Source organism: Xyrauchen texanus, chromosome 32, assembly GCF_025860055.1.
Source record: "Xyrauchen texanus isolate HMW12.3.18 chromosome 32, RBS_HiC_50CHRs, whole genome shotgun sequence".
Classification (NCBI taxonomy): Eukaryota; Metazoa; Chordata; class Actinopteri; order Cypriniformes; family Catostomidae; genus Xyrauchen; species Xyrauchen texanus.
Genome location: NC_068307.1, coordinates 30,538,106 through 30,564,824, shown reverse-complemented (window position 1 = coordinate 30,564,824; position 26,719 = coordinate 30,538,106). Strand labels below are relative to the sequence as shown.

Genomic DNA, 26,719 nt, shown 5'->3' with positions numbered 1-26,719 from the left:
ACAGTGCAATGTGCATCACAAATGGGTAATATGAGATGTGTGTGTGTGTTTGAACATACTCGTATAATAAGACGGATCGCTGCCACTCCAGATGTGGCCATCACTTTCGTGCTGTTTGGTACTAGGTTTAGTAACGTTGGCATGATATTCTCGGCTCCATGATCAAACTTATTCCCCAACACAGATGACAGATGCCTGGAAGAGACACGTCAGATATTAAATACAGATTGCTCTGTTCCAAAACCTGGATTTAAAGGAGCTTTAAAATATTGGCACCCATTCACTTGCATTGTATGGACCTACAGAGCTGGAATATTCTTCTAAAAATGTGTGTTCTGCGGATGAAAGAAAGTCACACACATCTAGGATGGCACGAGGGTGAGTAACTGATGAGAGAATTTTCAATTTTGGGTGAACTGTCCCTTTAAAAACAACTAAAAGCACTCATATGACCAAAGAAACATAATTAAATAATTCTAGTGCAAAGCATTATGGGTATTCACCATAGCCTCAATTTTGTCCATAATAGTTTGAGTAATTAACACTTAAAAAGTCTATAGATCTTTAAGAAAAATAAGTTTAAGGAACATAAATATTTGAGTTATTAGCCCAAAACTCCCATTTAGATTGAATGTGACCTTCATATAATAAAAATAAATACATTTGAATTTTTTATGAATCTTTATGTTTGAATACATATCAACCCCTGACACATGGAAGTGCCTAAAGTTGAAGCAACCTCCAAAAAAACCACCTCCGTCATGTCTTAATACATACACGGACACACCGTTCACTCACCCCAGTGTGATACAGGCCTCTCGCACAACCTGCGAGCGCAGATCTTTGGCTGACAATTTCAACGGCCCCTCGAGTTGCCGCAAATGCTGTGAGAAGCCGTCGTAGTCTGCCGCGCCCGCCAACAGAAGAGAGCGCACCTTCTTCAACTAAAAACAAACCAATCAATGAACTACTGCACAAGGGTCAAAGGTCAAGTCTTGTGTCATAATGATTATATATTATAATAGAAGACGGAGATTACGGAGTGATACGAGAGACATGAAAACACTCTTGACTGAGATAACAGTCACTTATACAGTTATACTCAGTTGGCATATCCCAGAGTGCCGTGTAATAAGCAGTTGTATTCCATAACAATTGTGATGTAACTCACTGCTGCCACTCTCTGCTCCCAGTCGTGTTTGTCACTGGAGAGAATTTCTCCGATTTTATTCATGGACTCCTCGAGCTCTCGACCGGAGTAGATCTGTGAGGGAGGGAGACAACAGTGTCATCAAAATGCATTGTGGGTTCAATGGAAACCTGAACGAATCAGAAACTGGCAGCTCTCCAGATTTCTAATGGAACAGCCATCGAATATAAATCCTTTCAGACCAGTACAGAACGTCCAGATTGACGCTCCAAACAACACATACGTAGACGGTGATAGTATAAGAGAGTATTGATGTGTCCTGGGCTTTGTCCTAATTGACTGCCCAAATTCTGATTTCTAGTCACATCCGACACAAATCTGTTTAGTTTTTTGTAGAATCGACAAAACGGGCACCAGCCACATTCATTAGTGGTTGTCAAGACAAACTTTGATGTTGAGAACGACTTCTCTGATAGTTTAAACTAGCTTTAAAGGTTTGATGGTTATGCTGACGTTACAGTAAGACAAACAGTAAGCAAGCTGTGTTACCTTGAGTGGGTTTGTTTGTCTTTTATTTTTTTGAAAGTTGGAGTTTGAATAGTCTTGGTCTGTTTGAACATTCCATCAATGGGATATTTTTAGAGATTTGATCGCCCGCTAAGCGGAAACCGTAATTCCGATCAGGCAGAAAAACCATAGCAACCAAAATCAGAACAGTCTGAAGGTCTGTGCCAAGTTTGGTGGATATAGCTTTAAAGCTTTAGGAGGAGTCACAGTTGATCATTTTGGTTTAGGGATTTTGGAAAAGCCGATATAATTTATACCTGATCATATTTGGATCAGTTTTAGTGAGAAATGCACCAATATGAAATTGTTGGCCGAAGCCGATCCCGATTTTAAGAGGAAACCTATTAGCCGATACCGATATTTTACCTCTTAATTTGTAAACAGTTCACTGTTTTGCTCAGAAGTTTTGTTTTAATAATGAACAAAGAGGTACAAAAGCTTTTAATTGTTCTTAAAATAAATAATTTCATTTGAACATGGATTGGATTTGTTGCCCATGACACAATGAAAGATAAATAGAAGATTTATTTTTAAAGCATGATGATTAATGCCACTACAGGGCGCCGCTTGCACATACAACGCTGAATGAAGCGCTGATCGTCTATTTTTAAGCTTTGACGGTTCAGTAATGACGTGAGACCATATAGTGATTTCAATCTTAATTCAATCAATCATGTAGCCTTAATAGATACCATAACAATGTCTCAGAAGTCAAAGTTTGCTGTTTTCAAAGCGTTTTGGACGGTTGTACCTCATCCTGTAGCCTATGGGTAAGTGCCACTTCCACAACTGTCACGTCTGTAACGGCAGATTTTCTTCAGTAATGTGAGAATGATTATAAATGAAATATTACTTGTTCTTAGGAGTGTCAAACCTTCTACATTCTGCTGCAATCATTATTTCTGGATTGTGCATTTTAATTCACCGTTTGTTTACAAAGTGTGTTGATAATAAATGATAAATGAACCATCGGTTTTTCATATCCCGATTTGACGATGGTCTTATTTGGTCAATAACTGGCCGATAAATATCAGCGGCCGATCCATCGGTGCATCCCTAATTTTAGTCATTATTTTCGTCATTAGGAACATGATGTTCATCAAACATGATACACAATTAAGATTCCATCTTGTTAAAATTACAAAAATTGTTAAGATAATATATAGAAAAAAATGAATAAAAATCTAAATTAACTTCAAACGGTCAATGGCTTACCCTGGTTTATTTTATTTTTTTTTAAGAAAAAAGGGATATGGGTTCTGGGTATGCCAGCGAGTATTGACGCTGACTATCACCCTGAGTGACTCCAGCCAGGTCATCTAAGCAACCATATTGGCCCGGTTGCTAGGGAGGATAGAGTCACATGGGGTAACCACCTCGTGGTCGATTGAGCTTAACTTGTATTGAAGGGTTTACTGGCGTTATGTCTTCATGACAACAAAGTTATAATGTTGGATAAAACTTCATACAGAAAAGGTCAGTAAGTGACTTCATTAAATTAAACTATGTTAACACTTCTAACGTCTTGTGGATATACTTTTGAAACAGTGAGTGTTTTTAAAGTAAAAAAAAAAAATGGCCACATTTACTTCCATTGTGTCTTTCTGTAAATGGTAAACGGCTGCACATATATAACGTTTTTTTAACCTTAGCGGTTTTCAAAGCGCTTTACACTGTGACTCATTCTCCCATTCACACACACACCAATGACAGCACAGCTGCCATGTAAGGTACTAGGAACTTAGGAGCAACTTGGGGTTCAGTGTCTTGCAAAGGACACTCCGGCATGTGGAGTCATGTGGGCCGGGAATCGAATCACCAACCCTGCAATTAGTGGCCGACCCGCTAAACCACCTGAGCCACAGCCGCCACCCCGCGCGTAACTGCGATACTTCCAGTATGACCTGCCTCTGACTTTTTACATTTGTTTACAATGAAGGAAGTTTGTTGTAATCCCAGGTAAAGTGCGACTCACCTGTACTGTAGGCACATCTTCAAAGGCATGAATGAAGTCTTCTTCATCAAGGGCACCAGCACTTGCGCTTTCTTTACCTGCTCAGAGAAAAATCAACAAGAAACTCTTGCAGGTTTTGCCACATCTCATACACATGCACACATCGCTGACGCGTTCTTCACCTGAACTCTTCGTGCTGGAGGCGGAGCTCGGCAGCCGCATGGATCCCGTTCGCCGCACCGACGCTGCTCCTTTAGAAGACGACGAGGAACGGCCTCCTTCCATGGAATCATCATCATCTATGTTCTTATCTGAGAAACAAGAGGAAATGTTTATGTCTTTACTGTGTGCACCACAGCTGATGTGGTCTATCAATCTCCACTTTCACATTCTACTGCTTTTGCTTTTATTCAGAACAAAACATCACTACCCCTATCGATTATTGGCCTGACTCAGTCATGACCCAGGGTTTCCAAGCAGAACATTGCCCAGAGCATCATACTCCCTCCTCCGGCTTGTCATCATCCCACAATGTTTCCTGGCACCATCACTTCCCCAGATAAATGGTGCAAACGTACACAGGTGTCCACGTGATGTAAGAGAAAATGGGACTCATCGAACCAGGAGAACTTCTTCCACTGCTCCAAGGTCCAGTTTTGACGCTCACATGCCCATTGTAGGCACATTCGATGGTGGACAGGGGTCATCATGGGCACTCTGCCCCATATGCAGCAGGGTGCAATGCACTGTGTATTGTGACACATTCCTCATGTAACCATCATTAACATTTTCTGTGACTTGTTCCACAGTAAACCTTCTGTCGGTTCAGACCAGACGGTATAGCCTTTGTTGTCCTCCTGCATCGATGAGCCTTGGGCACCCGACACCAAGTCAAACCATTCCCGTTTTTCCCTCCTCGGACCACTGTCGGTAGGTACTCACCACTGCTGACCGGGAACACCTCACAATACTTGCCGTTTCAGAGATGCTCTGACCCAGTCGGTTGGCCATAACAATTTGGCCCTTATCAAAGTCGCTCAGGTCTTTACTCCTGCACATTTCTCCTGCATTCAACATGCTGACTTGGAGAACTGATTATTCGCTCTCCATCTAATCTACCCAGACCTTGACATTTGGCCTTGTTAGGAGGTGATCAATGTTATTCGCTTCACCTCTGAGTGATCATAATATTTTGGCTCATCAGTGTACATCTAACCATGGTTGTAAAAACACATGTTTTGATTTTCCAGTGGTTACTATGGTCTTATTAGAAATACCAGTGTTAAAACTGTGTATTATGGTAACAGTTTTCCATAAAGCAAGTACAAAATGGAATTAGGGGATTTAAAGTCTGACTCTGGTGAATTATAGACAAAGCGAGATTTCCTTCTGTATAAAGTCTGTTCTCTCTTTGTGCTCTTCTATTGTAGGAAAATATAACTGGTTCTGTTTGCCTTTAAAACTTCCAAGAGATGACTGAACTTCAATAACAGTCTGATGAACGAAGTCCCAACTCATTCTCACTGTCAGAATAATTTAGCAAATTTATAATTAACCTAAATTAGGTTATAACTTATAAGCTTTTACAGATGTTACTGTGGTTCAAATATGTATCTGAATGTTCCTTTCAGTGGGATAAAATATGCAATATTATTGGTGATTAAATCTATTTTTGTAAACCAATAATAATAGTTTCTGTCTTTCGTTTATTAATTTTATAGCCCTCAAACCCCAACCCCCACCGCTACTACCAAATCAGGTGCTGGGGCTTCCATCTGTCGAACTTGGTTGCACTGCTATCAAATGTTAGTCTGGACCCTGTTTACTGATACTAGACTGCATCTACATGAGACCGGAATAAACACAGAATTTCATTAAGACAGTCTATCTGTGGTGCTGTATGTGCATGATGCTTCAAAAGGAAACAGTCTTCTCTTCAGGCGCTCAGGAAGCCCCACACAAATATATATCTCCCCCCATGAGAGAGAACACCTCCAAAATCTGCCAGACCACGATCAATTGTCATTAATTATTTATGCACACACACACACGCACACACAATTCATCATGCATTAATGTCAACACCTCTTTCCCACAATTCTTCACTGTGGACACCCATCACACACACTCTATAATAATACTGAAGCCATTAAGAAAATAAAGAAACATACACTTCTAGATATATCGTTAATGACCAAAGCATAACATTACAATAACTTCCAGAATAACTTCTGAATATATCTGATACAGTGAATCTTGCACAATATGAGCAACATCTGAATGCAGTTTTTTTTTTTTTACTGAAAACTATATATTAATCTTATTTAATTTAGCTTAAGAGTCCCAGGTTTGTATCCCGGACGAGCCCCCAATTTAGTATGTTCTGATACTTGATAAATGATAAACCTTATATACTTAAAGTATTTGTCAAAAACACTTTTTGTAACAAATAATAAATGTGTGTGAAAATGTTTATTAATAATTAAGCACTTTATTAGCGATATATTGTAAAAAAAAAATATATATATATATATATATATATATATATATATATATATATATATATATATATATATATATTATCAATCATTTCCCCAACTGAACAACACCCTCAAATGTCTCCGAAGGGATTGTTTTCTGTTGTTGAGATTTTTGTAATTATCCCTAAGCTAACCCTCATACAAATCTTTATACACTTTTAAATTTTCATCAACACACTAGTATGTTTATCAAGCCGCTTTTTCAGGTTTTTCTTTCCTTATGGGGATATTTGGCCCTCTTAATAGTATATTATAATAAATGTAATTATTTGTGCATTCCATTTGCCATCATTAAATTGTATTACATCAGCATTATATCAGACACCCTGCTCTCTAGATATCGGTGTCCTAACCTACCCCTAAAACAAAATATTTACATATTTATAGAATTAATCATTTAAGTGCATAACTGGAACAAATGCATCATCAAATGAATTATTTCGTTCACCTGAGAACATCCCAAATGTCCCCAAAAAGAAGGGGACAATGAGGAGGAGACTCACATCTGGGATAATGTTTTCCTCAAACCAAGTAAAACCAACACACATACTCACATGGTTCACTGCATGCAGCATTTAATCAAAGCAATCAGATTTCACACACACAGCACAGAAAGACAGAGAGAGAAAGACCGATGAGAGCGACCCTCAATCATTCACGAAACCTAGCATCTCACTCACGTCAACACAGAAAGCTAATCCATTTGACACTGGATATCAAGCACACTTATCCGTCTGCAACCACAGTCCACTACAAATGAGCATGTCTGAAGTGACCCCTAGTGACCTACAGACGCTGGTTTCGCTAGTTCATCTCCCATCTGTCTCTGAATTGCTCTGTTCATGCAGTGTAAATTGAGTCTCTTACAAGCGCAGATTCTTCGGCACACCAGCTTCCTCAACATGTCGTCACGGTTTCCCACGCTGCCTCATTCTGATGCGGCCTCCAGTGGTGTCGCGACCCCTCCCTGCCTCCACACATGTGTGTGTGTGAGTGTAAATTAGAACATGTTGGGTTGATCTATTGCTGACTAAACCCCGCCCTTCTCACTTCAGTGGGAGGGGGAGAGCAGGTGGGAGGAGCCAAACACACAGGCTGTATTCAGAATGGAAAACAGCTCACTGCATGCATACTATTTTATACAAATAGTGTGTGAAACAACATGCAGTATGCAGAAATAAACCTATCAAGCAGTAGATTGCTACATTGTTGTCACATGAACAAATTGCTGCATGAATTGTATTCAGCGAGTGGGGTCGATTCGATTCCAATTAATTCAGTTATAATGTCTATTCTGCTTACATGTGAAACCAATTTGATGATTATAAATACCAATTTCAATACCACGAGAAAAAAATGACTAATTTGAGTAAAAGTTGTTTCAAGTTCCCAAGTTATTATTCAAGACAAGTAAACAGTCAGAGAAAAGAAGAAAAAAAAAACGAATTACAAGCATGTGACGAGTTGGAGGGCGTGGTCAGGCCTTGAGTTGCCCAATCAGCGGGAGAGAGATAAAGGACGAGACAGGGATGCCAGAGCGAGAGAGAGAGAGAGAGAGAGAGAGAGACGCGGCCACTGTATATGGGCATGTCTGTGTGTTTTATGTTATGTAAAACTATAAGACAATAGCTCATCTTTGACTGAGAGCTATTGATTTTGAAGGGTGCTGCATCCACACCACTAGGTGTCTCTGTAAGTCCAAGATGACATGAGCAAAAAGTTACTGAGTGACCTTTCACGACATACTAGACAGAAGCAGGTCTATTTGGCTGCATTTACACTTACAAATCTGTTATTTTGATACAAATTTGCTTTTTGTCCCACTGTTTAAGTTCACTTTAGACATAAGTGACTCTGTTTACATAAATATACCACCAAAATGACCACCTCCCCCTCGCAAACCCTCCTCCACCCCCAACACACACAAACATCCTAACCGCAGGCAGAAGGTGTGTCATCACCATCATTTAAAAATATTAAAACCTACTTTCGGATGCATTAAAGGTGAAGACACTGCTGTTAAAAACATAAATCGCAGCAAACATACATTTTCTAGATATGCAAAGTTCCATGTTTATATGCTCCCGGACAAGCCCCCAATATATCACGTTCTGAGACATGATAAATGCTAAAACTTATTTATGTAAAAACACTTCTTTTTTTTAACAAATAATTAAGTGTGTACTTGTTTATTAATAATTAAGCATGTTTTATTTGAGAAAGCTAAAGAATGAATAAATCAGGTAACAAATCAAGAGTATTGTGGCCATAACTGGAAATGGCCTTTACACAACTACAATGAAGAACATAAAAATACTCAGATGTGATGCCTAATTTCACCACTAGATGGTATAACACCAACAAAATATAAAGTATATGTCTGTGTTATAAAGCACTTTTAAAGGGTTCTCTGTTATATTTCACTGCCTGATAAAAGTCTCATAATAAATAGTTAAATTGTTAATCTGGAATGTGTCAGTAAGTGAAATCCAATAATCCACTTTAAGAGAGAATGAAAGGAATGCCGATTAGCAGAAACTCATATGAACAAAAGACACAAGCAACCTTCATTCACTCCTTCATTGTTAATTAAAAGTATTAATCAAATATAGACAAAATATTTGAATCTCGGTCTAAAACATGTCCAGGTCATACAGCATTTCACCCTAAAATCGTAAAGAAGGAAATAAGAAATTATATTTTGCATAATGAAATGAAATGAAAACACTGTAGTGTTTTTGTAATTATCATTTTTGTTGATGATACTTATTACAGTATATTCTCATTATGCAAATAAAATATTGAAAAAATTAAGGCAGCATTATTTTGTCTATAAATTATTCATATAAAAAGGTAAAAAGGGGTATTTTTTTACCTTTAGATAAACATAAAATAACATGCAAGTACAACATAAATGTAAAATAACACAAACATAAAATAACACAAACATAAAATAACACAAATAAAAAGTACAAATTTAGTGCAACAATGTAATTTTCAATGTAAACAATAAATCTTTATTTTTACTAAACAATTATATATATATAATTTAACATTTGTTTGTTTGTTTGTTTATTTAATTAGGTCAGGCTTAATTTTCTTTATGCAAAAAAGGAAATCATTACTCTTATTTCTTTTCTTCTTTTTTTAAATATGGCCCATATATACCTCCGTGAAGTTGGCACCCCATATAATTAAATAATCACCAAAACTATTTCATTCGTTTGTGCCGATTTGTGCCGGAAATATGAATGTTTGTGCTGGTTTGGTGTTTGAGATATTAAGCATTCTTTTTTTGGGCTGTGTGACGTCACTCTCCACCCCACCTCGCTCAAATCGATCTGGTCGTTGGGGTGCCAACTTCACGGAGGTCCCATATATGTTCTTGACGGTTTTCGTGAGATTGACACAACATACTTCCAAATCTGAGCGTTTGCAGATGGTGCATTTAACTCAAAATAATATGTGGCAGGGCGGAGGGCGGGGCCGGGTTGTGATTATACACACCCGGTCCCTTATCAGGCTAATCAAGCCTCCGAGAGGGATAAAGACGAGACAGAGATTGTTTACGGACATGTCCATCATGTGTGTGTTTTGTCTTTTAAGTTTCTCATTAAAATATTATTTATATTATAAAAAATAAATAAAAAAAACCTACTCGCCGGTTCTCCGATACACCGTCGCATGGTCCTCGATCACTTCTACACCCTCTCAGGCGGACGACAGCTGCTTCTCCCCGGGCGGACCGGAGTCAGACTCTCCACCCCCGGCGGTCAAAATGACCCTCCGCGTTCTCGGCGACTCGTGGGGATACTCCTCCGCCCCTGGCAGCGGCCCTACCACTCCAGGCAGTCGAGGAACACTTCCCTCCTCCCCTCACGGACGGCGGTCTTCCTTCGACCCCTCCGCGTTTCTGGGGGATGGCAGGGCGCTCCTCTGCACCTGGCAGCGTCTCCATCGCTCTAGGTGGTCGGGGAGTTCAGTCCCCACTCGCCTCGTGAATGGCGGCCATCCACCCCGTCCGGGCGGTCGGTCTACTCCCTCCACCGGTGGATGGCAGCGGCACTCCCCTGGGTGGACGGCAGTGTCGAGGACTCTGCAACGGGCATCCCTCCTCCTTCCTGTGTTTCGGCACCAATGTAACGTAGTTCAATGGAAAGGAGGAGGCGAGAACCGGCTTGACAATACAAATAATAGTTTAATTATAAACTTAAAAGACAACAAACACCATATAACGTACATGTCCGTAAACGATCTCTCTTTCCCGCACAATCCTCTGCAGTCGGCCTTTATCCCTCTCGGATGCTTGATTAGCCTGATAAGGGACCGGGTGTGTATGATCACCCTCCGCCCTGCCCTCCGCCCTGCCACATAATCATTCTTCTTTTTTCATCCAAAAATAAATACAATTAGAGCTGGGCGATTTTGGGGGATTTTATCGATTAATTAGAATTTAAGTTTTTGACATGATTGTATTTTTTTTAAAATCAAGGTTTTGCATAAAATATTAGCAGATGCTGTAGTTCGATACACTGTCAATCCACCAATGGCTGAATAAAAAATAGAAAACAAATGTTCACAGGACTTGTCTTGATGCCGCCCTCAATCTGATAAGCTGAACATGTGTGGAAATATGCGCTGCTGTGCGCTCCAACATAGCATAAGTTAACAACACTGAAACCGACATAAAAGCCGGTAATATTTCCAGTATGATTATACAGTGTGATTTGTAGGTAGACTTCATCCATCATGTATGTTTACACCAGCTTAATCAAAGAATAACTGTGTTCTGTGTAAGTCATGAAGCACTAAGATACATTTTCTGAGATGTCAATAGAAATGTATGTTTATTATAAAGTGTTAGAACATACGTGACAGTTATGTGGGCTTCATATCAAATCATATAATGGATAGACTATAAATGGAAGGATCGACCACATCTCATTTTGCAGTGATGATTCAGATCACTAATTATTGCTTTATTCTTTGACGTGTTTCAAGTGTACCGCATTTAGGAAGCGAAGCGATCATTTTGACAAACAGCGATATTATTTGTTGTTGCTGCTCTGCTCAGCGTGTACCGTTAGAGGGCGCCGCGTGCTCACAGCACTGACGTCATTATCTTAAACTGAGCTTTTTACTTCTTGCATTTTCAACTACAATGACATTTTCTCTGTATGACTGATAGATATATTAAAAATACTTTCTAGATAAACATGACTATTTCGAACATGACCATTTAGAAATGATATAGATATTTGAGTCATGTGTCCAATCAAAAGTTGCTTATTTTTGAAACTGCGCTGAAGTGCGTTTGTGTGTAGGTTGACCACAAAAAGGCCTCTGAATAGTTAGTCCAACACACACCTTCAGGCTCACAAAACACACATTCAAGCACTAAGACGCTGGATACACACCAAAATCCCTTCTGTGTTTCTTTGCCAAGCACCCACTCTCCCTAAACCAGCACAGGAAGTCGAATTAAGACTGTATTACAGCAGCAAACAAGATTAAACTACATTTTTTTATAAATGTCATTTGTCTCAAAGGCGTGATGGACTTCTATTGGAGAAAATTGATGCCCGTTTTGGTCGAGTACCCCTCTGCCAGCCTCTGTGTGCCCCTGACGGTCGTGATTCACATGTACAAGGATCTATTCACAGCAGGCATGTTAATTGGCAGCTGAGAAACGCAGAACAAAAGCAACATTCAGATGTTTTCATCTGAATATACAAACCATGGCCATCTGAGACGCAACTGAAGCTTATTTTCTAACTGTTATTAAACAAAACAAACTGTAATCCAACTTGCATTTTATTACTACAAATGTTACAACAGGTTGCAATAAAAACAATAAACGACTGAATAGCATTTCTGCCAAAAATCTCAGGAATTCAAATTACAGTATTGTCGCATTTATTGTTAGTTTTGAGGTCATCTATATAAATGTATAAATACATTTGAGCAGATATAGTCATTTAAAATGTATCATATCTCTGCTGGGAAAATGGACCAAATATTGATGACATCATCTTGCAATCTAGGGCAAATACAAATTATATCTCTTAAAGGCTTGTGTATACTTAGTTTTTCCACGTGGTGCTACATACTTTGGCCTTAATACCAACTTAATATGCCTAAGACTAGCAAAAGACAAGACCTTCGGAATGTCCCACCCCAACTTCCAGTTTCAATGGGAAATACGTCTTTTTCTTATTTGTCATCCATCCCAAATGTCCTACTTCAGTCCATCAACCATTAACAGCAACAACTTTATCCAGCATCAGTCGTGCTAGCCAAGAAATACAACTACATCTTTTTAATGAGGACTTAATAGTACAAAAAGAAAAAGAAAAGCACAAAGCAAAAGGCTTTACAAGGAACATTTAGCTCCTGAAGAGGGAATAAGACACAATGGGAAAGCCCTTTAAAATCATGACAATTTATTGGCAGATGGCACTTGATGCTCCACCGATTGATGGACCGAAAAGGTCTGAAGATCCCCAATACATTTAACCGAAGCCAAAGATTGGTTTTCAGAGATAGTATGTGAAAGCTTACGGCATTGAGTGGCTTGAAAGGGGGTATCAAAAGCACATTTATTACAAACGCCAAGTCTCAGATTGGAACAGTAGCAGGGCGAGAGACCTTGGAAAAACCTGATGACCAAGGGGTTTTTTCCCACTGACAAACCACCCAAAAGGTCATAGCCCTTTGAGCAGTACCCTTTGAGCGTTGATGGCGTCCCGCATCCAAACGCTGATGAAGCACTGCTCAGGGCAATGCGCTGGGTTCTCACCTCGGGTGGAACACCAGTCAGCAAAAACTCGCCATTTCAAGGCATACAGCCACCATGTGGAGGGGGCTCTGGCCTGTAATATGGTGTTGAGCACTGGCTGGGACAACCCCTCTGTGTCAGACGACCCCCGTTTAGAAGCCAGGAGAAGCTGGCATGCCAGGTCCAACATTGGGCACGACCGGACTCCCCCCCTGGACGTTTATGAACGCCACAACTGCAATGTTGTTTATCCGGATCAGTGCGGGAAAGCTCTGCAGCACTGATAGGAAAGCTCTGAGAGCTAGGAAGACAGCAAGCAGCTCCAGGTGATTTATGTGCCATGCCATCTGCACACCTGTCCAGGTGCCTACAAGGCTCATCAGCCTGTGTTGGACGCTATGTTTATTGCATTATTATGCATCATATTTGACACTATACCTGTTATTCTTAATGTACATTATTCCATGTGTATTTATATCACTGTACCTTGTGTTATGTTATCTAGGCATTAAGGTCTGAATAGACCTTCCGTTGGAAGTTCGTCTCGTAAAATCATCATGTTTTGGTGTGAACAGGCCTTTAGACCAGGCCTCACTTTCAGACGCTGTGAGCGATATGGCATCTCCATCTTCGTCAGAACCGCCAAACATGATCACAACATACGCACCGATTGTGGGGCACAGATAATCATGGGTGTAAACGCTTTAAATGGAGACGGAAGGCACCCAAGGCTTGCGCCGGTGACAAATCATACTCAAACTCACCACGCTTAACTTGCCATCACGTTATAATCTAGCTGCTTTAAGCATGCTCTCTCAGGGAATGAGCGTCCCGTGACAGTGTGCCTCAGCCGGTGCTGTTTTAATCTCTCTCCCTTAGATCGGGACACTTCGTGCAACTCATAGAAGAGGCACTGACCACACAGAGAAATGCCAGTTTCAGAGTTTGTAGTTATTTACTTTGCTTCTGTATTATTTTAACTTTAAAAAAGCTATAACGCATTAAATATTACTGCATTATTCCGGGATGTTCCCTTTAAAGACTCTTGACACGCAAGTTTTGCTTCAGCGGAGCGGCAGTTCCAGCTCCAATTATTCCATAACGGGAGTGCTTCTGTATTTACTTATTTGGTATTTGCATTATAATTCCATCATACTTTGCTATCTACATCATCTGAAGCTGTTTGGAAAGTTTAGAGTCTGGACTGTGAGCTGTGTTTTCTTCTTCTCTTAAGCCAGACGCGAGCTGAAGTGCTCTCACGTGTCAACATTAGTGTTACGTATCATCTCATGTTACGTTAAATGACCTCAAATGACAAAGTTGTTGATAACATCGACTAATCGTTCAGCCCTAGTGTTCACAGTAAGTGCAATCTGTCTCACCGAGCACCACTTCCGCATCAGTGCTCATACCCGTCAGGCAGAGAGATATAACACTCACAAGGTGGAAAACATTTGTTAAATGCCATCTTGAAAAATCAGTCAACAAACACACAACACAATCAAAATGCAATAGCGTTTCGAACTCAGAAGTGATAAAGGATACACTGTTTGTCAGAGCACAAGCAGGGAGGTAGAAAATAATCCACTCGCTATTAAGGTGTTCAACGATGTAGCGAAGAAAGGGCGTCCAGAGAACGAGAGATAAAGAAAATGAAATTGCAACATTGAAGAGAAAAACTCTGTGAAATGACACTGTGCACTGGTTTATATGCCTGCAATGAAGCACACGTCACGATTTTAAAGGGCTATAGAGATTGTCACTCCTGGGAGGAGTCTCCCATAGCATCAGCAACTGACACAGAGTCGAAGTGACCGACTTGAAAGGGAACTCGGAAAACAGAACGCACATTACAATACTGAATACTGTCGTGTGGACCCATGGAGTATTAGGCTAAATATTAATTAAACAACATACTGTAAATACTTCAGAGCACTGAAGACATCTTACGATCATACACTAACAGCAACTAAAACCTGATTATCAAACAAAAAAATGGAAACGAGGGCGACTATCAGATAAAAAGACAAGGAAATCCTGAAACGCAGATGACATCAATGCACAGAAACAAACACAGCAGAGATTTAAAGCAACTGCGACTAGTTAAACACCTCTAGAGCCAGTTAAATAATGCAGAAAAATATGCCATGTTTTACAGTTCATCAGATCTTACCGTCGCCTGCAGTCATGACGAGAGTGTTTATATGAATGTAGCTCAGCTCTCTCTTTCTCTCTCCGGTCTTGTGACTGAACGCACACAAGTGTTGCTGCTCTCGTCTGCAGTACCTCCCTCACTACTGGCCTCTCTCTCGTATTTAAATGAGTAGTCCAACCAAAATTACCATTCTGACATTATTTACGCTCATGTCGTTCCAAAACCACTTGACTTTCTTTCTTCGGTGGACCACAAAGGGGCTCAAAAAGAATCTGAAGAAACACAAGAGGGATGTCCACATGCCACCTTCCCAAACGAAACACAACCAAACTACTGTCGCAAACACACACACACAATCACTCAAACACAAATGCCCACACACACAGAAACTGGGGCATTGAGGAAACAATGGTTTAACAATGAGAACAATCTCTCCAGCGAGATATTCACACACACACATACAAAACAAGCAGTTCTGAGAAGAAACTTTAACTCATTTATGATCCAGTAACTTCATACAGCACATGATGTCTGTCTTTCATCCTTTTCTAAGGAGATTCTGTGTGATTTATTTCACTCACCTGCAGACAGGATCATATTGCCAGACCTCTGGACTTCATCAAACTTGCTGAAAATCACATTCAACCTAAACAAAACACAAAGACATTAGGGCTATATAAAGGGTTTATAAAGAGTTTATAATAGAGATTATAGCATCTGTCACATTGCAAGAAAGATGGATAAGACAAAGTTTTATTAGTCAATTATTAAGTAAGTCAAATACGTTTTATTTGTTTTTATTTTGTGTTCATAATGAAATGCGTTATTTTACAAGCTCAACTTTTAGATAAATCATAAAGCACTCAATTGTGATAAAAAAATATATAAAATGCTAAATGTGCTCTGGAAATAAGAAAAATACAATAAATTAGGTCAATAAAAATAAATCAATAAAATAAAATAATATACATATAATTAAATTAAATTACAAAGTAATTATAAATTATTTTAAATAATGTTTTTAATTAAAATCTAAATGGCTAAAATACATGTATAAATATATTTTCTTTATTATTTATAATTATATTATATTTTATAAAAATACATTAAATATATAAACTGCTAAAACTAGCAGCAAAGTAGCATGTGCGTTTTAAATTAATCAAATATATTTATTATATGAAATAAATGATTAAACATGTATATAATAATATATAACTATAATAGTCTAATTTTAAAATATGTAATAATTCAAGTGCAAATATAATCTATTTATTAATAAATAACAAACAAATAAATAAATATACAGTTAAATTAAATAATAAATTATACATAAATCATAAAAAAAATATTTATGTTGTTCAATTGATTTATTATTAATTAATTTAATTTACATGGTTTTATATTATTCTGTACATGGGTGCAGAATGATGTCATTACCGTGATTGCGGGAGTCCCTTTTTCCCCAGATCGATCCTCACTCTCTCACCCACATGTTTGTAAATCTCCACAAGGCAATTCATTGCGCTGTCTCGGACCTGTGGATAAACATATACATTAGTGTGAATGTAAATGTATTCATTTAGCAGATATGTTTTAAGTATGATGTCGTATGAGGCTGTCCCTCTGCCTAACATCTCCTTTTGCATTCCAGGGAAGAAAGTCATTAAGGACATGAATGAGGACAGAATGTTCATTTTTGGGTGGACTGTCCCTTTAAATACAGCCTTTTGTAAGCAGTTCCTATCATCGCCAGCAAGGGTCCCCCAAGACTAGCATATACAGATCCCAGCGATCTCTCCAAATCAGTTCTCAACAAAGAAACATCATTTACCTGACTCGTGGGGTCTCCCAAAAGATTACAAATATGAGGAACAATCTTGCTGAGGGTTAAACCTTGGGCTCCGTATCTGTAACCCATCCAAAACGTTAAGTTAGCCTTTTTAAAACGTAAACATTAGAAATCAAAAGTGATTCAGTTGGCACATACACATTAAGAGTGGAAATCAGGCAAAAGCAAACAGCTTCTCTGGTTCTGTTGTTTTTATGCTTGAATCCGCTCAGCATTCGGTCCCAAACATACTGCGAAAAAATACATTTATCCGCTTTAGATGCAAAGTGCAGTTGAAAGAGATCCAGTAGATTAAGGGTGAATATTTCACCTGTGGCTTGGCCGCTTGGTCCATCACTTTTAAGAGTAGCGTTTGCACTTGGTCGCGAACTTGGTCTTTGGAATCGCCTAAACGATCAATTAAACTAGGAAGAACTGAGAGATGGAGAAACCAGACAGATTAGTATCATAATGAGATTATTAATGTCCGTTTTATTCCTAAAAATCTGCAATTTTTACAAACTTTACACTCAACTTTATATTATTTAAACACAAAAGGTGTAAAAGTGTCCATTTTAATAGTTCAACTTGTATTTTCAATGTTTAAATGTAATTTTTACTTTATTAAAAGGTTTTACCTGTTCCTATGTGTGTTTTGAAGCGTTCCTGTAGTCTGGTCACTAAAGCAGAAACTATATCCATTCCCAGCAGTGCCACCTTAAACAACAACAGAAACATATTTACTCAAATATACATGAAAAGGTTCAAATCACTCACATTACAAAAGGCATTAACTCGCATTTCAATGTCAAACCCGTCCTGTAAATGTATTTTCTTGCTGGTCAGACACAATATGCATATCCAAGCAGTGGGGGATTATGGGTAATGGACAGAAATGATCAAATATTCACCAAAATAAGAGCAGTTTTTTGGGAAATAGTCACTGATAACAAGAGAGTGGAACCTAAAGAATCAAACAAGCAAAAGACATGCTCCGTTACAGACATGCTCCCTTACATCATTGTAAGCACCATCCATTTGGGTGGCTGTGGCTCAGTTGGTAGAGCGGGTCAGCCACTAATCGCAGGACTCCACATGCCGAAGTTTAAGACACTTGTGTAAGACACTGAACCCCAAATTGCTCCCAATGGCAGGCTAGCACCATGCATTAGTAGCTCTGCCGCCATTGGTGTGTGAATGTGTGAATGGGTGAATGTGACAGTGTAAAGCACTTTGAATACCGTTAAGGTTAAAAAGGTGCTATATAAGTGCAGAATTTATGAACCCATTGGCTGTTCCCCTACAGTTGACCTTCATTGTCTGTGGGTGGATTGGGATGTTCATTGAACGTGTAGTGAGAACATCTTTGCTAACACCTTACCAAAACAACCCACATCCCCTACACTAACTAGTTTGTGCTATGGAACCATTTTTGGACCAGATGCAGGGCTGGATTGGTAATCAGGCATAGCAGCATTTTTCTGGTGGGCCGACGCACTTTGGGGCCAATCAGGGGTGGACTGGCCATTGGCAGAACCAAGCGGGCTACAAAACGGGCCGAATGGGCCACGATAAGATGAAATGAGCTGCCACGTTATGCAGAACTGACCACAAAACGGCGCTGCGAACAACCACTTTTGGCTCAACCCCTTTCCACAGGGCAAACAACTGCACCCCGAAATGTGCTCATTACAATAACATGCTTTGAAATAAGCCGGATAATGTTCTGAAAATTCATGCATGTTCACTCTCAATGCATACTTTTTAAAGTCTTTGATATTTTGCTCATATATCATTTTTAAATTACAGCTTATGTTCATCACAGCATTTACACACATGTTATAAATTAACATGATTATTCCATTAATTTGCTGAATCTCTGATCTAAGCGAAGTGTGACTGTGTGTGTGCTTGTGTGTGAGGTAAAATAAGAAGTCCCCGAGCTGCGGTGGGACCCCTGTCCTCATTACAGAGAGTGGGGTGATTACTCTCACCAGAGACACTAGGTTTCCAGGACAGCTGTGGGACGAGCGTTCTGATTGGATGCTGGAGCTCAGGCGTTTGTGTGCTCTTAAACATTTGCTAAAGGACTGTAGTGGTGCAAAGAACAAGGTGATGCCACAAGCGCTCTTAAAATCTTCTCTGTTAACATTTGAAACTGCTACACAGACTAAAAATTATTGTGGTCAATAATTGTAGCGCACTCACCAATTGCAATTACCCCCCCCACACACACACTCCTAGACAAATGAAAATAGTTACCTATAGGTGCGTCCCAAACTGCACACTTCTGCACTACTCTACACCATTTTGTATCGTGAGAAGTGCAAGCAGAATGTTAACACTGAAAATGCAACTTCTGCACTTATTCAACCATCAAAACAGAGAGTCCTCCATGCACTCGCGGCTTGCTCCACACAGCGGAAGGGGCGGAGTTACCTGGCTGCATTGCTGGTTGGATGAAATAATTGTAAATAATGGAGAATGTAGCAACTAGCAAAACTTTAGTGAAAACAGCACCTTACAAATGTGAGTTGAACACTGTGTGAATATGTTCATTATTTGACATGTAAGTGTTGAACTGAGTTTGGCTAACACACTAAAGCTAAAGCACATTGCGTGCGTTTGAAACGTCACTTCCGTCAGCTGAAAAACAAATGTTTCCACGTAGTACATTTTTTTTTGTGTTTTAATTTGGACAATTAGGACATTGCTACATTTAGAAAATTCATACACTGGATGGACGAGTGCATAGTGTGCAGTGCACCGGCGCCGGAACACGTTTTGAAGTGGGGGGCGGGAAGGGTTGGGATTGGTGTGTTGTTCAGACTGGACTGGTTGTGATGTCATCACAACACTATTCTGCAGTAAATAATGTCCAATTTATTAAAAAAAATATATATATATATATATATATATATATATGTCTACAAACAACATAGAATGGCAGTGACAACAATCATCACTCCCTCATCCACTTTCATTCATATCTGGCTTGTTTTATTCAGGTTACGGGGCGTTTGTAGATCTGTTGTTATGGCTCAATCAGACGTCTGCACATTTTCACTTTTCTTGGTGCAAAGAGCAAAATGGCACTTTAACGTCTATTGTTGTTTATGCTTGAGGACTTGCTATTGGCTGTTTTCACTGCATAATTACTGAGGTACATCTGTGCAGGTTTTGGGGATTGTTTGGGGGTGTTATTTATAAGCATTTAAAATATACTGTGGGTTATAGTTATGTTTTAAGTTCCAGTTAATGTTAATTATGTCGTTTATTTTGTAGTTACCCTGGGTAAGATTAGTGTTCCTTTGAGTTAGCTGTGATACTGTTTAAATAAATGATGGCTGTGTTGGGTCATTTGGGATACAGCTCTGCCCAATGATAGACAGGGGGAGTGTTCAGAACACAAGTTGAAACAAAAAAACTTGTGATTCTGTTTGAAATTGCACACTTGAGCTTTAAGTTTCAAAATCAAAAGGACTACTAATATAGCATGAACAGATAAATAAGTGCCTTTCCATATATATCATCCATGAATCCACAAACATAACCGTTAGATAACTATCAATCTATAAATACACCAAAAACTGTTACTCAGATCAGCATGCTACAGTTGAACTGTATTAACATTCTCGGGTGAATCATCATTCATTTTTCTGCAGAAATATAATGTTTAGCATCCACTGAAGCTCACACAGATACTGTAGATACTCTCTCTGAAGGTGTCAGAAGATAAGGTTGTTGTTGAGTAACACAAATGAATATGATCCGCTACTGAATGATAAGTATTTCTTATCTAAACCGTTATCTAGTTCAACTCAAGGACGACAAGTCACTCCAAACACTTGATTTAGTGAACTTTTGCTGTACATGGTCTTTTCAAATTATCAAATTCCACAAAATAAATAAATGCATAAAAAAATACATTATTTCCGGTATCCAAACTCCTCACCTTTCGGAGAAATTCGGCATTTAGAAACCATAATTTGTCACTTTCGTGATTGTGAAGAGCAATGAGTAATGTGCAGAAGTGAGTGATATTTATACGAGTAAAGGGTCATCTCATGACTCGCGTCAGCGCTGCAGAATACATTGAAATCTATGCAGTGACGTCACACCAAAGTGTTTTTCACACACACGTTTCTGCTTCACCAATAATGTCTTTGAGAGTACTAAGCAACAAGATATATTCAAAAACTGTCCAAACTTGTGAAGAGACATTAAATGTCTCATAATTTATTTGAATTAAATGTGATCTTATCGTTTACGAATAGATTGAACTAATTTAAATTCACCAAGAAAACGCTTAAACCTAAACATAAAGTTTAGAGTCCTTTTGTTACTTTCTGCGATCAAAGCAACTGCAAACTTTTTTCTCTCTTCCAAATACATGTTTTCAACGTTTATTGTGCACAACTCCCACTTTTTTATGTGGCAAACTGGTAAAATTGCCTCTGTGACGCTTTCTGCAACTCTTGCCATGTGGAGGGCGTTGCGGCGCATAGCGCGGTTGTTGAACGGTGCGTTGACGCCTCGACTCAACTCTAATGCGCTTTACAATGAAGAAAGAACATTATTGAAACTCAAAAAAGGTTGGGAAACACTATTCTACACGAATATTACAAATAAGAGTGCCTCTTTAACACTTCAAGCTTTGAGGGTGTTTTTAAAATTTCCTGTTTCAGTGGCATACCCAAAATTAAAGATTTATAACTCCACAAAAAAACTAAACAAGGAGGGTTTGGTATCATTGTGAAGAAAACTTTTCAAATGTTTTAATGTTATAGATTATAATACATTCTGAGACTCTAAGCCTAAGAAACAGCTATATGGGTTGATGAGTCAAAATGTTTATTTTTTATTATTTTTCTGATTTGACATTATATATATCTCAGGGTGTAAATGAGCTTTTGTTTTGTTCCAAATCATGCCACCTGTAACTGAGTAAAATGTTGTGTTGATACGACAAAGCAATCAAAAGTTATAACATTACAAATATAATTTATCAAAAACATCTCCAGGTGTCCAAAAGCCTCTCCACACAAATAAAAGATAATAATTGTACATAAGAACTAATTAAACATGCAAACACAACAATGACTAAAGTTTTGCATAGCATGCAGACATGATTTTAGTCATGAGATTTCACAGAATGAGTTTCATTCTGTGTCATTTGAGTCATCATTGAGTCTGTGTCATGTATTTGGCGCCATCTGTTGGTGGCCATATGTAATTAGAGTGATTGATCACATGGCTGTCTGCCCAAATATTAACGACTATCACCTCTGCTGGAGCAATCTAGACCCAATCCGATTGGTTTAGCGTTCTATGATGCTACAGCATTTCCAATAACGTCATCTGATCCAGGAAAGCTAATGTGTTTGTAGCCAGATAGCAAGATCTGTGTGCACATTCTGCTTCATGTGGATTATCTAATGATCTATGCATCCGATTACAAGTGAAAACACAGCATATGAGCAACAACTGTTCAATTGAAACATGTATTGTAAAGACAAACTATTTTTGGTCATAATGTCTACATGCATTGTAAAGTAGAGTTTCTAAGCTTTCAAACGACACCTATTTTGTGTTGGTCAAGATTAACAAAAAAAACCATTCTCGTTGGCCCGCCAATCCGAGCTTAAGCGATTAATATTGAATATAGTTAGGCCTACATAACATATGGGCTGATATTTTTTCTCCAACAAAGCCAAGACAGGATCAATCATTGTGTGTCACAAGCAACACACAGTATGTCAGCACTTTCTGGAACGCCGCAAACACAGACAAGCATAGTCAAGCTACAGTCTTCATCTGTCTGTACAAGTATACTCGATAATGCATGAGCGATTATGTGATATATTTGTTCTTTTGGAGCGCACACAAAATGGCAAGGCCAATTGAGGTCTAACCCTAACATGTATACATGCAGGATGAAGCCGAGCTAAAATTGCATTATCTAGGTCTGTTAGCATGTCTGCTACAATTTCAGTCGAGCTAAAGAGCTTACATGACGAATTATTGTTTTAGTCTGATGGAAATTGAACTTGTAAAGTGCATGAAAACACACTGACTGAAACACCACTGATTTAAGCATCATTACGACTGTAGTCAACACTGTATTCTCATTCAAGGTGACATGTCACATGCGTGTGCTGTCTAGCACGGAGCTCGAATACGAAGTAGTATGAGTGGATATCTGTGATCACTTAAACATGCTAATGCCTGCGCAGAACCTCAAGACACTCAACAATCAAAGTCAGCAGTGAACATTTCATACATACAACCATTTAATGTTTAATCAAGGCAGATACAGGAAGGACGTTATTGTAATGCATCACAAATCCTATAGACGTCTCCCAGAAAGCTGCCCACTGACAGGAAGTAGTGTCTGTATAATTACACCTCAAGTCCAGTTGTGCTTGTGGTGTTCTGAGAATATAAATATTGATTTCAAAAAGACCACTAAATGAGCTGTACAAAAGACACAAAATATCACATTTGACTTGAACATCAATGTGCCGGAAACATCAATAAAAACATAGTTTTCTTTTAAACTGTCTTTGTCAATGTCTTTGACAACTCAGCTATTTATGATGCCACCGTCACATTTTTCAGTAGCTGTTCAGATGTGTTTAGTTACAGGCTTGTCATGTGTGAGATCTAGCAGCAGATGTTCAGAGAAAACGTTCATATACCAGAAGAAACAGCTGCAGTGTCAGATGCCGAATAATCATTTATTTACAGTTTAACACTGTAGTTTGAATGCAAATCAAACAACAGAACTTAAACATACAGCCAACAGAAATACCCTGATGCCAAAATAATGGAAATGTTTTAGCAAGTTTTTGTTGAGTTTGATGCATTACCTTGAAATTGTCCCATTAGATCTAATTTATCTTATCCGGCATAAAACCAGTGCCAAGACTAACATGCCGATCACAGATAGTCTGCTGTGGAGACCCTTAACGGGAGCAGCCAAAAGTGCGAAAAAGGACAAAAAAGTACCATAAAAGTGTCCATATGACATAGGTGTGTAAGGGGGTTAGGATGGGCAAGGAGGAGGCGAGAACCGGCTTGTCAATATAAATAATAATTTAATGAATAACTTAAAGACAAACACACACATGACGGACATGCCCGTAATTCTCTCTCTCTCGAACCGTCGTCACCGGCCGCCTTTATCCCTCGTCAGGCCGACTGGGGACCGGGAGTGCGACATTCTAGCCCGCCCCACCCCTCCGTTCCACAAGGTGCTATATTTAAAGTCTGGTTCCAAAAATGTGTACTTGAAAAAAATAACAGCAGAGTTTGGTACAACATGAGAATGAGTAATGCATAGTTTTCTCCCCTTTTTCTCCCAATTTGGAATGCCCAATTCCAAATGCGCTCTAAGTCCTCGTTGTGGCGTAGTGACTCGCCTCAATCCGGGTGGCGGAGGACGAATCTCAGTTGCCTCCGCCCGCGTCTGAGACCGTCAATCCAAGCATCTTAACATGTGACTTGTTGAGCGTCCAAGCACAACTCACCATGCGCCCAACCGAGAGCGAGAACCACTAATCGTGACCAGGAGGAGGTTACCCCATGTGACTCTACCCTCCCTAGCAACCGGGCCAATTTGGTTGCTTAGCAGACCTGACTGGAGTCACTCCGCACGCCCTGGATTCAAACTCAGGACTCCAGGGGTGGTAGCCAGTGTCATTACTCGCTAAGCTACCCAGACCCCCACCCGCATACCTGCATTTTCTAGGTAATGTATCATAATCACACTCCATAAAACTGACAATGACTCTCTCAGGTCACTGATTTTATTGCTGAAATGGAGATCTGTTAACACAAACTACAAATTCTCTGTCACCCGAAACTGCTGTCCTTTGAAATTATATACCATTATAGTTTCCACTTGAACAGAACTGCATCAAACGAGAAGTATTGTCAAAACTCAAGCCTGAATGGGAGTGACCCACTCTCCTTCCTGAAACAGATGCTTTAATCATCCTTCAAATCAACAATCATTTCCACTGTGTCAACATTCCCCAATTGAATGTGTGATGTTTGAAAGAGTTGTGTCAACCAGTGTTGTGGGAAAAACTTACAAAAGTTAAAAATACACACCGGATAAGGTTTTTCTTGTACATACGTGAGATATTGAAGTACGAAAAAATTGAGAATGGACTGTTCAATTTTGGAAAATTAAAGGTGAAATGTCATTTCGAGCGACCTGACTTGGGTTGCCAATTGGAACAAAGTTGCGTTCTGTATGAAATCCACACGGAACGCCGTTTGTCCTGTATTTCAGTGTCTCACACCCCAGCCTGATCTCATTAATATACATAGCTACTTGTACGTTCATTTTTGTATCATTAAACGTACATGATTTTACATTTGAATTGACACCTTTTGTGTCCCATGGCAAACAAAAATAAAATTAAATGTTTCATAACTTATTAAATGATTAAAATTCATTTTAACATTTTAAAGTTTAATCTTGGTTAAAGCATACCTGTCAACTCTCCCATTTTTCCCGGGAGTCTCCCGCATTTCATACCCATCTCCCACCCCCTCCTGTTTTGTTATTTCTCCTGGGAAACTCCCGTAATTTGTATGGCCCAAATATCATTATATGAATAATCACATCAATATATTATTCCATGGTTGTCCAGTTGCCAGACCTTGTATGAAGATCCTACTCACACAACCGACACATCATACACATTTCAACCCATTTGTGACCTCAACCTGGCAACCTACAACCCAGTTGCGCTGTTGATATCTGCGCAGGTAGTAGATGTGGTAAGTTGAATCAAGCATCACTGGTAGATGAGGAGAAGACTCAGGTGGTGCTCCGGCGAAAAAAACAAAATATACATGTAAATGTATCAGACATGGTCAGTATCACCGGCTTGTTGGCTGCTGAATCCACCACTGTAGTAGCCTGAGAGAGGGGGACTAACAGGGGGCGAAGCTTTGACGGTGGTCCGGCCGCGGCGGGGACTGAGCCGTCGTTTTTTCAACAAGGCTAGGAGGACTTCGGTTGCTTAGGTTTCAGCGCAACCTTAGACCGAGGCCCGCGGGGGGGCGGCGGTCTGCAGCGGCTGTCTGAGCGCGATCGAGGGCGGCCGCCCTGCCGACGCTGAGAAGTCTGACCTTGTTGAGCTGGGCGCTGTGAAGAGGCTCGTGCAGGAGGCTGGTCACGTGGGCGGCCTGCAGAGGAGCTAGCGCGATGCGGCAGGAAGAGGTTCATGGCTTGGGTGGCTTTCTGGACTTCTGAAAAGCGGTCAACAATGCCACTCACCGCGGAGCCGAAGAGACCGGTCGGAGAGAGCGGTGCGTTGAGGAACGTCTCCCATGTCGGCTAGCGTTAGCCACAGGTGTCTCTCGGTCACAGTCAGCGAGGCCATGCACTTCCCTAGAGCTTGGGCTGCAGCTTTGGTGGCGCGAAGGGCGAGGTCCGTCGCGCTTCTTAGATCTGCAACAGCCTCTGGGTGCCTGCCTTTCTCATCCCTCTCCCGAAGAAGGTCCGCTTGGAGGATCTGTAAGACGGCCATGGAGTGCAGAGCAGATGCGGCTTGGCCGGCGGCGGAACAGGAGCGGCCAACATATGCGGAAGTCGCTCTGCAGGCCTTAGACGGGAGCACTGGCTTAGACCGCCATCTCGCGGAGGGCGGGCAAAGGTGTGCTGCTACCGAATCCTCGACCGGGGGGATGGAGGAGTAGCCCTTCTCGGTGGCGCCGTCCACC

The 26,719-nt window shown here is 39.9% G+C and overlaps 1 protein-coding gene and 1 non-coding gene across 2 annotated transcripts in view; one reads left to right on the top strand and one right to left on the bottom strand.

Annotated features, from left to right (window-relative positions):
• LOC127625872 (CLIP-associating protein 1-B-like) overlaps positions 1-26,719 on the bottom strand; it is an 85,980-nt gene that overhangs the window by 49,616 nt on the left and 9,645 nt on the right. The window contains exons 3-13 of the mRNA XM_052101298.1: positions 17,614-17,692; positions 17,307-17,410; positions 17,135-17,226; positions 16,979-17,054; positions 16,585-16,682; positions 15,726-15,790; positions 3,854-3,982; positions 3,693-3,769; positions 1,172-1,264; positions 799-944; positions 60-195 (exon numbers count right to left, since the gene is read on the bottom strand). Of these exons, the coding sequence (XP_051957258.1) occupies positions 60-195; positions 799-944; positions 1,172-1,264; positions 3,693-3,769; positions 3,854-3,982; positions 15,726-15,790; positions 16,585-16,682; positions 16,979-17,054; positions 17,135-17,226; positions 17,307-17,410; positions 17,614-17,692 (1,095 nt within the window). The remainder of the gene's footprint in view (positions 1-59; positions 196-798; positions 945-1,171; positions 1,265-3,692; positions 3,770-3,853; positions 3,983-15,725; positions 15,791-16,584; positions 16,683-16,978; positions 17,055-17,134; positions 17,227-17,306; positions 17,411-17,613; positions 17,693-26,719) is intronic.
• Positions 18,285-18,415, top strand: LOC127626397 (U4atac minor spliceosomal RNA). Its single transcript, XR_007968450.1, has one exon. It is a non-coding gene; the product is annotated as a U4atac minor spliceosomal RNA (small nuclear RNA).